This window comes from Ranitomeya imitator, chromosome 6, assembly GCF_032444005.1.
Source record: "Ranitomeya imitator isolate aRanImi1 chromosome 6, aRanImi1.pri, whole genome shotgun sequence".
Taxonomy (NCBI): domain Eukaryota; kingdom Metazoa; phylum Chordata; class Amphibia; order Anura; family Dendrobatidae; genus Ranitomeya; species Ranitomeya imitator.
Genome location: NC_091287.1, coordinates 246671158 through 246684861, shown reverse-complemented (window position 1 = coordinate 246684861; position 13704 = coordinate 246671158). Strand labels below are relative to the sequence as shown.

At 40.2% G+C, this 13704-nt stretch overlaps 1 protein-coding gene across 1 annotated transcript in view; it reads left to right on the top strand.

Moving 5' to 3' along the window:
- Positions 1-13704, top strand: part of TMEFF1 (transmembrane protein with EGF like and two follistatin like domains 1) — a 262625-nt gene that overhangs the window by 91775 nt on the left and 157146 nt on the right. The window contains exon 2 of the mRNA XM_069730570.1: positions 8639-8751. Within this exon, the coding sequence (XP_069586671.1) occupies positions 8639-8751 (113 nt within the window). The remainder of the gene's footprint in view (positions 1-8638; positions 8752-13704) is intronic.

Sequence of the window (13704 nt, the reverse complement as noted above, 5' to 3'; positions counted from 1 at the left end):
TATTGGCTGCAGCACTGTTAGGCTACGTTCAGGCTAGCGTTGTGCTAGTGTGCGTCGGGTTAGCGTCGGGCGACGCAGCGGCAACGCACGCGTCATGCGCCCCTATGTTTAACATGGGGGACGCATGCGTTTTTGTTTGTTGCGTTTTGCGGTGCATGCGTCTTTTTTGCCGCAAGCGTCGGACCAAGAAAACGCAACAAGTTGTATTTTTCTTGCGTCCGATTTTCGGCAAAAAACGACGCACGCGTCGCAAAACGCAGCGTTTTTGCGTGCGTTTTGCTGCGTTTTTGCATGCGTTGTGCGTTGCGTCGCCGACGCAGCGGCGCACAACGCTAGTCTGAACGTAGCCTTAATGTGACATCAGCACTGCAGACAGCAGAAGCAGTGGCACACACTCAAAACTGAACCCAGGGAGGGTCCAACCTGCAACCGGGAGATGGATTTTATGAAAAATTTAAATAGCAAAATTTCTGATGAACCCAATGGTACCATATCAGCAATTCCACCTATAAAACAGACCTTGATGTGCTGGTCAGGTGACAAAAAATATAGTAATCTACTTTTCAAAAAGAGCAAATAGGGGTAAATTGCTCTCCTACTAATCCCTCTGCCCAGTCAGGAGATCTTATAGGGAATGTGTTATCAGAAAATGATCTATTGTTTATAATGATTTTTGCTAAATCTATTAAAAACATTAAAAAAAAACAATGGCAATGGCTAATTGTCCATATCACTGTCTAATTTTATTTTTTTTTTTAAATAGAGGTTTTATTTGTCATTATAATCCTGGCTGTGTTGATAGCAATACTGCTGGAAAGTCATTGGTACATAATAGGAAGTGTGAGTCTAATATTAGTCCCAGTGGCCAATGTGAAAATTTAAAGAGTTTTTGTTTAGTGATGGAAAAATGCTAAAAAAAAACCCAAACAATCACAACAAACAAACATAACATATATTTGTTATAAAAACTTGGCTTTAGTCAAAGGGCTCACAAAACTGCCACACTCTGCTTTAATTGATATAAATGTCTTTTATAAGAAGCATAGTTCCCTTACATGGTGACATAATGTATTTTTAAGAAAACTCTTGGTGATAAACGGCCTGAATTGTGCAGAGAAATAAAGATGTTGCCTCCAGGTTTATACTTGAAGAATTTCACATTTGTGTCATCATTGGACATTATTACCCCAAATTGTATTTACTGTCCTCGCACCACTTGTTTTCTCTTGGCTAATGGTTTTAGAGTGAGTTATTGGAGGTTGTCTCATTTATCATATAGGGCCTAATGCTGACTGCATCAGTATTGAAAAGTATCCAGGTACAGGTATGTTGCACAGTTTTGCCAGATTATCAAGGTAATTCTTGTGAAAGATGATCTGGGTTAAAGGCAAGGCGATGCGTTGGCTTTTAGGACAGCTGCATTGTGACTATCCAGCCAGCACAAAATATTCTGTGCAGAAATCTTCTCTTATGTTTTTTTAGTTTTCAGTAAAAAAAGCGAAGAGCCGCTTCTTTAAGAATGTGCTATTATATGATGAAAGAACATGAAAAGGCGTGAATATAGACTTCTTGAACCTTAAATCAATTTCCGAAACCAATAAGCTATTTTATTACTGATTCTCCCTTTGATGATTTCTTTTAAAAATATGTATGCTAATAAAAAGCAGGAGCTCGTGCTCATAAATGTTGCTCTTTTCTCAACCGGCATAGTGGACGACTACTAGCAAACTGTGTTCTGGAGATACTTTAACTCTAAGTAAGGACTGTAGAGGCCACCACACACATTAGTAGAAAGGCAAATGAAAATGGTGATTTCGGATGATGATGCAGTAAAAGAAAGAGCTGGCATCGAATGTCAGAATTTCACTGCCCAATTTGTTTGTCCTCCCGTGGGAAAAGTGGCCACCAGAGGAATCTGGCATCAGCTTACTCCATTCACCCCCATTGTCCTCTCGGCCAAAGCATGCACACGTGTGTATTGAGGAGACTGACGAAAAAGCTGCTGGCTAAAGGAGCACTTGGCCCATAGTTGTCTAAATGGTATGTGCATACAGTATATCCTCTTTTTCAGGCAAGTTTCACCTGACAAAGCGATGCGAAACCGAGGCAAAAAAATGAACATAGTGCACAGCAATGTAAAAAGGGCATTGCTGTGCACATGATCAGTCCATTGTACTTTGTCTCCACCGCTTCACGGTTTGGAAAAAGAAGTAGCCTGTTCACATAGGAAGCCGTCTCCTAGCCTGTTCACATAGGAAGCCGTCTCCTAGTTTACATTTTAGAAAAAAACGCCACTCCACAGCAAAAAGGATGGGAAAGATGTCAGCGAAGCCACTTCAGGAAAAAAACCACAAACTATTTCCTTAAGTGACTTTTTTTTAGCAAAACCTTGTCTACTGCGACGACATCTTAAAAGACTTCAAAGCAGCTCAGTGATTCAGATGTGAGCACTGTAGCCTTGGGTACCTGGGTTCAAATCTCACTAAGGACAATACCTGCGAGGCAAGCCCCTTGTGTGGGTTTCTTCCCACACTCCAAAGACATACTGGTAGAGAGCTTAGATGATGAATTCTGTTACATGCTATAGTATATGAAGTGCGGTAGAAATTAATGTGCTATATAAAGTGAATAAAATGTGCACATGCCCTAAGTGGCACCACAGTCCGCATGTTCACAGAAGCTACATACAAGTATACAGACGCTTCCTTATTTTTTCCAACACTCTTCTCTACTGTCTCCTTTGAATAACTTTCATATTTATTCTCTAGCCCCTTGCTGGTGTCTTCTGCTCTTGCTGGGATTAGCACACAGGGGAGGCACTGCTGCACTATAAGGGCTCAGACAGACTAACATATTTTCGGTCTGGGTGTAATCCAAAAAATCACCAGATGGCACTCAAACCAATATTATTTTATGGAGTTGTGAACATTTATAATTTTTTTTGTTGGACTGAAGTAAAAAAAATTGCAGCATGCCCAATTTGCATCTGTAAATCAGATTGCACTCAGGCATACAAGTCAATGGGTCCACCCCAAGAAACGGATGACATCTGAGTGAGGCCGATTTTCGTGGACTGGCATAGTGAAAATGGAGAAATTAAATTTTTGTTCTCCACATTGGAGAAAATCGGATCACACTATGATCACACGCTGATCTCAATGTGATTAGCATAATAGTCCCGATTCTCTCGGATGAGAGAAAATCGATCGTGTGACCCTGGCCTAAGGTGGTACTATTCACACTCCCCATGGTAGCCACTGATGCCCATTCATCTTCTGCAGTGTTTAACTATTAACTGAAGATGTAATTGAATTATTCTTTGTGTTCACCCTACAGCTTTAAGCAAATACTTGGTAGCCATTATCCCTGTTATAGTGGATCATCGATGTAAAACGCTGGCGGCTCTTGCACATCAACTGTGCGCCACCATAACTGGGATGTATAATTACGATAGTTTGCATTAAAGTGGATCTTTGGTTAAAGCAAGTTACAAGTGTCTGACCGTAGATCCATTCATTCACTTTGGGGCTTCCAGAAAAAAACAAGCACAGAGAGAGTAAATGGATCAGTGGTCAAGTCACACATGCCGCTGCAGTCTAATGGGGAATAAGTTTTGCCCTATGTCCCTGGTCCTGGCCCCATGTTCCTTGTGCTGTCCCCATGTCCCTTGTGCTGGCCCCATGCCCCTGGTCCCACATCATGCTGCATCCACAGAAGAAAAAAAAAACATTCTTCTTACCTTCCCAGCACCGGGCGGCGTCTTCACCCTTCAGATCCGGCGCAGTCGTGATAAAATGTCCGCCGACCTATCAGAGGCTAATGTTAGTGCGCCCGTCGAGGTCACTTTCATGCACTTCCTCTGATAGGCCGTTAAATATTGTGATGCAGACTTTCTGCATTGCAATACATTTCAACTGAATGTGCATCCTCAGACACACATTCAGATGAAACCAGTGGGCCCCATCTACTTCCTGCTCGGGAGCCCGCCAAAGACCCAGGCCCACCGGAGAATTGTCCTGTGGCCCGGCGCTACAGTCCACCTCTGCACAGGTTGGTGGATGGCTTTTCCAGTAAACTTTAGTTAAAATTATTAATAATTCCTGGTCAGCTTTCTGGATCCCAGTATTTACCAAACATATTGGGTTAAAAAGCATCAGTGTATATTAATATTACATCTTGTTTTCATTGTTTATTCATTCATATGAAGAAACATTATGGCTGTGTCTTCTGGTAAATGGGTATATGTGTCGGAATATTGTCCCTGTCTGCAATGTACAGCTTCTGCTAATGGTCTAAAGTATTTAAAATCTGTAGTGTGAGCATCAAGAGTCCTGAAAAGTTGTCTACGTCCTGGAGAGCAGCACATTTAATTCTGCTAATGGCTGGATATCCTTTCTGTAACCTCTTTACCTCTTTCTTCTAACAAGAACGGAGGGCACACCCCATTCTTTCATTAAATGTTTTTACTTGCATCCCTCAGCGTCTCATCCTTCAACAAAAGCCCAGATCTTTAAAGCCGTCTGCTTCTTTCATTTAGCCCGGCATTGTCTCATGCTGCATGCTTGGATTGGAAACCTACCGCATCCCTTTTCAATGATTTCATCTGTTCTGGGTCAAGACACACATGCTGTTTAAGAGCAGAACTATAACATTAACTGAGGTCTTGACTTTTTTTTGCCTTAGAGCAATTTTTTGGCTTTAAATAATGAAAGAGTACGTTATAAAAAATGTCATGCGATTTTACAGTCGATGTAATGCAACAGTTCACTGTGCAAGCGGGAAAGTAAGCAAGCACAAAGTGATAGCTAAAAACACAAGAAGACAATCAAAATGTGTCTGAGCCACTGTTAGCACCATCATATTCCTCTCCCAGGTGACTTAATAAATTGTAAAGGTGCATTTCAGAATAGCATAGCAGAAAGAGCTAAAACTGCCAGTGCAGGACTAGCCGTGCAGGATCTGCAGAAGCCCTGATCAGCTGCAGTGGTGTGGATGGTGTGTGTGTGCGTGTGTGTGTGTATGTGTGCATGTTTCTGTGTGCATGTGTATGGGTATGTGTGCGTGTCTATGTGTATGTGCATGTATGTATGCATGTGCTTATGTATGTGTGAGTGTATTTGTGCGTGTGTGTATACATGTTTGTGTGTGTGAATGTTTATTTGTATGTGTGCGTGTGTATGTGCGTATGTATGTGTGTGGGTAAACTCCTTCATGACTATTTTAGGTGATACCTAATGAAGCTGTGAAGCTGCTTGACAGAATGCCAAGGATGTGGAAAACTCATCAGAGTTAAAAGGGGGGTACTTTGAGGAAGCTAATGTTTAACATATATTGTGTTCTGTGTCTCACCTGTTTCCTTTCTCTTTGTTTCCATGCATTCCTTCATGGTTTTGCTACTTTCAGTCTGAATCTACATTGTGCACATTCCAATATTAGCAAGAAAAACTATTTTATGAACAGGTGTGATCAATATTTTGACTGGTGCTGTACTGTATATATGTATAGAAAAAAGAAAACTTCATCTCACCCCTATGAGTACTTTCATAGTCCATGAAAGGAATCCAAGCACGGAAGGGCGTTTCTGCTTGACGCTGTAAACTGCTGCAAAGAGACAAGCGGGTTTCCAGCTCCGGATATAAAATAAAAAAACTTTATTCCATAATATCAAAAGAAGAGAGATTCAGTTGTTGGACATAGACCGGTGTATGCCGGAGGAAGATGCCGTTGTATCACTGAACGCGTTTCGAACACTTTATATATTGTATGTTCTCTCCGTGTTTGTGTGGGTTTCCTCCGGGTACTCCGGTTTCCTCCCACATTCCAAAGACATACTGAAAGGGAATTTAGATTGTGAGCCCCAACGGGGACAGCGACGATAATGTGTGCAACCTGTAAAACGCTGTGGAATATGTTAGCGCTATATAAAAATAAAGATTATTATTATATGTCACTTGACACATTGTAAGGTTTTAATATTTGAGGTTGAGACCGTCCTGATTAGGGTCACTGATTAGTGGTGGGGTGGCTTTTGCATTATTTTGATAAAAATTATATTAACCAAGCACCCCTATATTACTTTCATGCACCATTGCTGTTTATTTACTGCAGGGTATTTGCCTATTATGTCTCTATCTTGGGTTTTGTCTCTAATCTTTATTTTTTGTATTTTTTATTTTTTTTATATAGCGCTAACATATTCCGCAGCGCTTTACAGTTTTGCACACATTATCATCACTGTCCCCGATTGGGCTCACAATCTAGAATTCCTATCAGTACGTCTTTGGAATGTGGGAGGAAACCGGAGTGCCCGGAGGAAACCCACGCAAACACGGAGAGAACATACAAACTCTCTATTGTATATACACACAAATATATGCAACATACAGTATATATATCCGATTGAAGGGTGGTCACAGAGCATAATCAACCACTGCTTCATTCATCCAGGGCTCTAAGACCCATTTCCTTATTATTATTATTATTATTATTATTGTGGGCCATGACAGTTGGACTTCCATTGAAAAGCTATTTGTGGGATGGGGATAACTTTCAAACTTGAGAATACCCCTTTAAAAACTAATGTACTTTATTAACCATAGAACATTGGTATAACATTGTGTTGATATTATGAAGCATGCTTGATTAAAATATTACATGTTGGAAGTAATAGTATCTGATGTGTGATGGCAGAAGCTAATTCTAAACACATACTGGCGGTGACGTCTCTAATTTATCCTGTGTAATCTGCCTTCCATTTTGAAATAATTAGGAACACATCAAAGCAATCAATTGGCACAGCTGTGTCATAATTGCCGCTAATTCACTTAGAGATATGTATCTTACAGAACATTTACAGCATGTTCCAGAACACATTAGGAGGCTGCTGAACTGAGACTTGTAGCTTTCTCCAGCTCCATTGTGTTTCTGGCATTTCTTGTCCGTCGTGTATTGTATTTTAGGCTTTCCTATATCTATCCCATATCTATACACCCCATATTTATATATATATATATATATATATATATATATATATATATATATATATATATCCATCTAATGTAACATCAGCTTAGTTATGCAGACAGAAGCTAAACTGAGATAGGTAAGAAATGTTCTCCATGTGCATGGCCTGAGATGGAGGCCAGGCAGCTGTCATGGGAGCACTACCGCCCTGTTTAATAGCACCTTGTCCCGCACAGGCAAAGTAATCCCAGCCTTTGCTTATTTGAGGACTTGAGAACGCTGCTGACAGGAGATAAATACTTCAAACTTTACTTCTTTCATATGAAATGCTGAACTCATATTTTCCTATTTTTCTCTAAAATAACCTGAGCTGATCTAAGTAATTTATGTTGGAAGTTTAGTTTATTTTACATCTATATACAGTAGATCATATTTTTTTCTTTTTGTTACTTTGTTTCCTAAATGCAACGTTAAAGGGACCCTGTCATGTTCTAAAACACCATTACCTGCACCACACGCAACTCTATGAGTGAAATCCATTAGCTCCCTGGAGGAATAAAGTTCATTTTCTCTTGGTAGCCAAGCTGTCATGGGGATACTGCGACAGAGAGGTACTAGAAGACCGTAGCGTCTAGTTTACTCGCACTCCTGCACTTATTAGAACTGCTTCACCATCCTATTAAACAGGACGGGTTTTCCTTGCTCTTTCATAGCAAAGGTTAATCAGTTCAGTTGATCTACTGGAGCGCTCCATCCTAAATTGTCTCAGCTGTTCTGTGTTGGCCACTCCCCTCTAGTATATTTGCTCATCACTGGCACTTGGGAGTTGCAAGTGATAGCTATTCTTCCTGGTTTGGTGATGAAGGAGAAAGTTCATGGAGTTGGCGGTAGGAGAGTTTTTCTGGAGATTGCTGCGTGGAGTTGGTTTGCATGTTTTTGCTTATCCTCTCACATTTGGTTTCCTCTTCCTACACCATCCATGTGCAACTAATAACCATTTAATTTAATCTATAAAAGGTGTTGAATTAATACAATTTAGAACTTGTTGCCATGGTACTCAGCCTAGGAAGGGCTGTGTGGGGTAAACAGACTTGGTCAATTATTTGATCTAGCACATTGCAGCAAATAATAAGCTAGAAGGATTCCTGGTGATGAAAGCACCACATAATATAAGTGAAATTCTGGACTCAAACCAACTTTTACATTATTGATCCATGATAGGCAACTACGGAAAAACGGGATTAAGCTTGAGCTTTTTTCAGCTGTTAACTGCTGTACACTCCATTGCTTTGTGTTGTGTGAGCAACCTGAAAAATTGATGTATACCAGCCAAATAATAATAATAATTTATATAATAATAATTTTTATTTATATAGCGCCAACATATTCCGCAGCACTTTACAATTAAGCGGGGACATGTACAAACAATAAATTTGGTACAAGTTGAAACAGTGACATTAGGGGTGAGGTCCCTGCTCGCAAGCTTACAATCTACAAGGAAAATAATAAATGTAAAATAATAGTTTACAAGGCAGACTGTTCAAGTATTCTAAAAAAAAAATAATTTTTATGGGATTTATTGTTATAGAATGCTCATATGGATGGCAAGTAATATTGGATTAGACAGTTCTTGTAACATAATTACTGTGTTAACTCATAACTTTTTATATTACAGAATTGAACATGAGGGAGTCAGAAGTACGACGAGTATGTGATGAAACAGTCTGTAAATATGGAGGCGTCTGCAAAGAAGATGGGGATGGAATGAAATGTGCCTGCCAGTTTCAGGTAAAGACTACCACAATAAGTGTTTACTTAACAATATGAAAGTGTTCACATGAGACAGATAGTCTGCGGCTTTTTCACTACGGAAATTCTGCAAGATTTTATACATGTTTTTAGGCCAAAAAGTGTGTCTGAAGGTAGTCATGTAAGCAATTAAAAAGTGGAAGGAACCCGTAAACCAAATCTTTGAGAAACTCCTGCACAATGTACTTAGGTTATCAGGAAAATAACTTTCAAATTCTATTCATGTGAGCACTTTAGGGCTTTTTGTCTATGATGTGAAATAAGTACTATGAATGTTCTGCACCTGCTTTGTAATTATTATGTAGAGTTTTGGTCTTTTAGTATTTTCATAAGAAATGAATCGTTTAATGTCAGTTGTAGTTAATATATTTTCAAAAGACTTTTTTTCTGCTGCTTTCAAATCTTTTAACCTATGCAGATGTCTGGAAGAAAATCCTGCAGGTGCATAATTATAATAATTAGAATTATTTGCTGCCTTTTTGCCAACAGAAAAAAAACCCATAGCTGGCAAAAAATATATTTTCTTACTAAATAAGAAAAAATGTCAATCTCTAAGGTTAAATGGAGACGCGCGTTGTACGTGACTGGCTCCGTGTGCAGATCCGTGTGCTCTTCCACATACTGGACAGGTGCAGGAGCTACCTATACTAGCACATAGGCGAACATGTGCTGTCCGTGTGCGCTCCGTTGTGACACAAATTGCACTCATATGAACTTCACTCTTAGGCCACGGTCACACGTTCAGTATTTGGTGAGTATTTTACCTCAGTATTTGTAAGTCAAAATCAGTAGTGGAACAATCAGAGGAAAAGTCTAATAGAAACATGTCACCACTTCTGTATTTATCACCCACTCCTGGCTTTATCTTATAAATACTGAGGTAAAATACCAAATACTGATCGTGTGAGTGTGATCTGAGACCTCGTTCTCACTACTCTATTTTCGGTCTGCTGTTACCCAATGGAATAAGAACAATATCTTTCACTGACTGAATCAGTGTGTGAAAGAGTTACTGCATACACTAGTTTCTTCTGTAAGTCGGTATGCGACTCACCCATTCAAGTGCACAAAAAAAAACGATGTCATGCGGAATTACAGTGTAGTATTTGATTTTTACGGGTACATTGTAATAATGTAACATAGGAAACTGTAAATGGTCGTGTAAATATTTAATAGTTGCTTCTGTCAAAAAGGGATTGTATGCGGATGACAAGTGAGAAAAAAATTGTCCATTTTTTCTGGATGTAACTGAGCGATTTTTTTTTTTATATGCTCGTGTGAACCTGGCCTTATGGTCACTGACACATCAGAGTGTGCCAAAGGCACCATTTATAGGGTATCATCACACGTAACAGGGAGGGAAGGGTAAAAAAATACCAGTGGGTGTATTTGTTGGTTTGTACCTCTCTCTGTGTTGTTCACACTGCTGACAGATGGAGCTTTGTCAGCTCACTGACATCCGCTGCAATCACAGAGGCTAGCAGTTTTATATTGGTATCCTGGGTCTTAAGAAAGGCCTCCGTTGCTGATTAGTACTAAGGCCTGTGCTTTTTATATGCGCAGGCAGTATTGTACTGTACTATATATTCATTTAAGACATTATACATTAGTGTTTTTTCTTTTAGTTTAAAGGTAAAAGTACGGTACTCTTCATTGGACAAGAAATATATGATATATAAAGATCACCACAACTTCAAAGAAATGGTTTTAATAACTTACACTGTTCATTCATGCCATTATAGCCAACTGCCTAATATAGGTTGTAATAGTATTGCCAGAAAAGGCTATGATGTTTTGAGGGTCTGGAGAAATTGGAGGCCAAGACAAAATGTTGAACTTAAGTTATGTCTTGCAAATAGTGTTGAGCATTCCGATACCGCAAGTATCGGGTATCGGCCGATATTTGCTGTATCGGAATTCCGATACCGAGTTCCGATATTTTTGTGATATCGGGAACCGGTATCGGGATTAAGATTCATGTGTAAAATAAAGAATAAAAATAAAAAATATTGATATACTTACCCTCGGACGCGCCCTGGTTGTCACCGCTGCAATCGCCATGCTTCCCTTCCTAAGAATGAGCGCGTTAAGGACCTTCGATGACGTCGCGGCTTGTGATTGGTCGCGTGAGCGGTCACATGACCACTTAGCGACCAATCACAAGCCGTGACTTCAACGAAGGTCCTTAACGCGCTCATTTTTAGGAAGGGAAGCATGGCGGTTGCAGCGGTGACAACCAGGGCGCGTCCGAGGGTAAGTATATCAATATTTTTTATTTTTATTCTTTATTTTACACATGAATATGGATCCCAGGGCCTGAAGGAGAGTTTCCTCTCCTTCAGACCCTGGGAACCATAGAGGATACCTTCCGATATTTGTGTCCCATTGACTTGTATTGGTATCGGATATCGGTATCGGCGATATCCGATATTTTTCGGATATCGGCCAATACCATTTGATAACGATACTTTCAAATATCGGACGGTATCGCTCAACACTACTTGCAAACCATTCTTGAACAATTTTAGCAGTGTGCATTATCCTGCTGGCAACAGCCAATGCCAGCAGGGAAAAATGAGGCCATGAAGGGGTGTACATGGTCCTACAGTGTTTAGGTAGGTGGTGCATGTCAAAGCAACATCTACATCTTCCAAGCAGAACATTGCCCAGACCATCACACTCCATCATCTTACTCTCTCTTCTACAGATAAGTAGCTCACACACATCCGCTTGTCTTTATGAATGTCAATAAACTTCAGACCATGTTTCATTGCTCCATAGTCTGGTTCTGATGCTCATGTATCCATTATACAATAAGTGCTTTTGGCAGTGGCTGGGTTCGGTATAGGTTACATACTGTAGCCCTGTAGCAAATTGGAAGGTACTCTTAATTCTGAAATCTTTTGTGTTGTCTTTCATCCTTAACTTCTTCACTATTTGTGATCCAGTGGCTCTTGTAGGATCAAACTAGGCTACCTAGGTTTCTCACGCATCAGTGATCCTTAGGAACTCATGAGTCATGACCACAGCATCGGTTCTCCTTCCTTGGACCACTTTTGTCAGTTATCAACCACTGCATAGCAAGTATACCCCCACCCCACAGAGATATTCGGATTCACTTGTCCAGCAATGACAGTTTGGCCCTTGTAAAAATCATTCAGATCTTTACACTTGCCCAAATTTCCTGCTTTTTTGAAAAAACAGTTGTATATTTGCTGGATAATATATCCTACAACTTGGTAGGTGCCATACATACAAGGTAATCAGTGTTATTCACTTCACTTGTCAGTGGTTTTAATGATATGGCAAATAGGCATATATTGCGGTAAATGGAAATTTGTTAATCTTTAAAATACAGAAATAGTTTCTTGTCATGCATCCTGTCAATATAAAAAATCTGGAATTTAATTTATAAAATGGTGCTAAAAAGAATCACAACTTGTCCAGAAAACCAAAATTCAAGGAAAAATAAAATTCAGTTAAAAAGCTTAACCCTTTTCTGACATCGGACGTACTATCCTGTCGAGGTGGGGTGGGCCCCTATGACCACGGACGGGATAGTACGTCCAGCGCGATCGGCGGCGCTCACGGGGGGAGCGCGGCCGATCGCGGCCGGGTGTCAGCTGCCTATCGCAGCTGACATCCGGCACTATGTGCCAGGAGTGGTCACGGACCGCCCCTGGCACATTAACCCCCGGCACACCGCGATCAAACATGATCGCGATGTGCCAGCGGTATAGGGAAGCTTCCCGCAGGGAGGGGGCTTCCTGCGGGCTTCCCTGAGCCCCCCGCAGCAACGCGATGTGATCGCGTTGCTGCGAGGGTCTTACCTCCCTCCCTGCTTGCTCCAGGCCTGGATCCAAGATGGCCGTGGATCCGGGTCCTGCAGGGAGAGAGGTGGCTTCACAGAGCCTGCTCAGAGCAGGCACTGTGAAGCAGCCTGCACTGCTCTCAGATCGGTGATCTGACAGAGTGCTATGCAAACTGTCAGATCATTGATCTGTGATGTCCCCCCCGGGACAAAGTAAAAAAGTAAAAAAAATGTTTTCCAAATGTGTAAAAAAAAATTAAAAAAAATATTCCTAAATAATGAAAAAAAAAAATATTATTCCCATAAATACATTTCTTTATCTAAATAAAAAAAAACAATAAAAGTACACATATTTAGTATCGCCGCGTCCGTAACGACCCCACCTATAATACTGGCCCACTAGTTAACCCCTTCAGTAAACACCGTAAGAAAAAAAAAAAAAACGAGGCAAAAGACAACGCTTTATTATCATACCGCCGAACAAAAAGTGGAATAACACGCGATCAAAAGGACAGATATAAATAACCATTGTACCGCTGAAAGCGTCATCTTGTCCCGCAAAAAATGAGCCACCAAACAGCATCATGAGCAAAAAAATAAAAAAGTTATAGTCCTGAGAATAAAGCGATGCAAAAATAATTATTTTTTCTATAAAATAGTTTTTATCGTATAAAAGCGCCAAAACATAAAAAAATGATATAAATGAGGTGTCGCTGTAATCGTACTGACCCGAAGAATAAAACGGCTTTATCAATTTTACCAAACGCGGAACGGTATAAACGCCTCCGCCCAAAGAAATTCATGAATAGCTGGTTTTTGGTCATTCTGCCTCACAAAAATCGGAATAAAAAGCGATCAAAAAATGTCACGTGCCCGAAAATGTTACCAATAAAAACAACAACTCGTCCCGCAAAAAACAAGACCTCACATGACTCTGTGGACCAAAATATGGAAAAGTTATAGCTCTCAAAATGTGGTAACGCAAAAAATATTTTTTGCAATAAAAAGCGTCTTTCAGTGTGTGACGGCTGCCAATCATAAAAATCCGCTAAAAAACCCACTATAAAAGTAAATCAAACCCCCCTTCATCACCCCCTTAGTTAGGGAAAAATTAAAAAAAT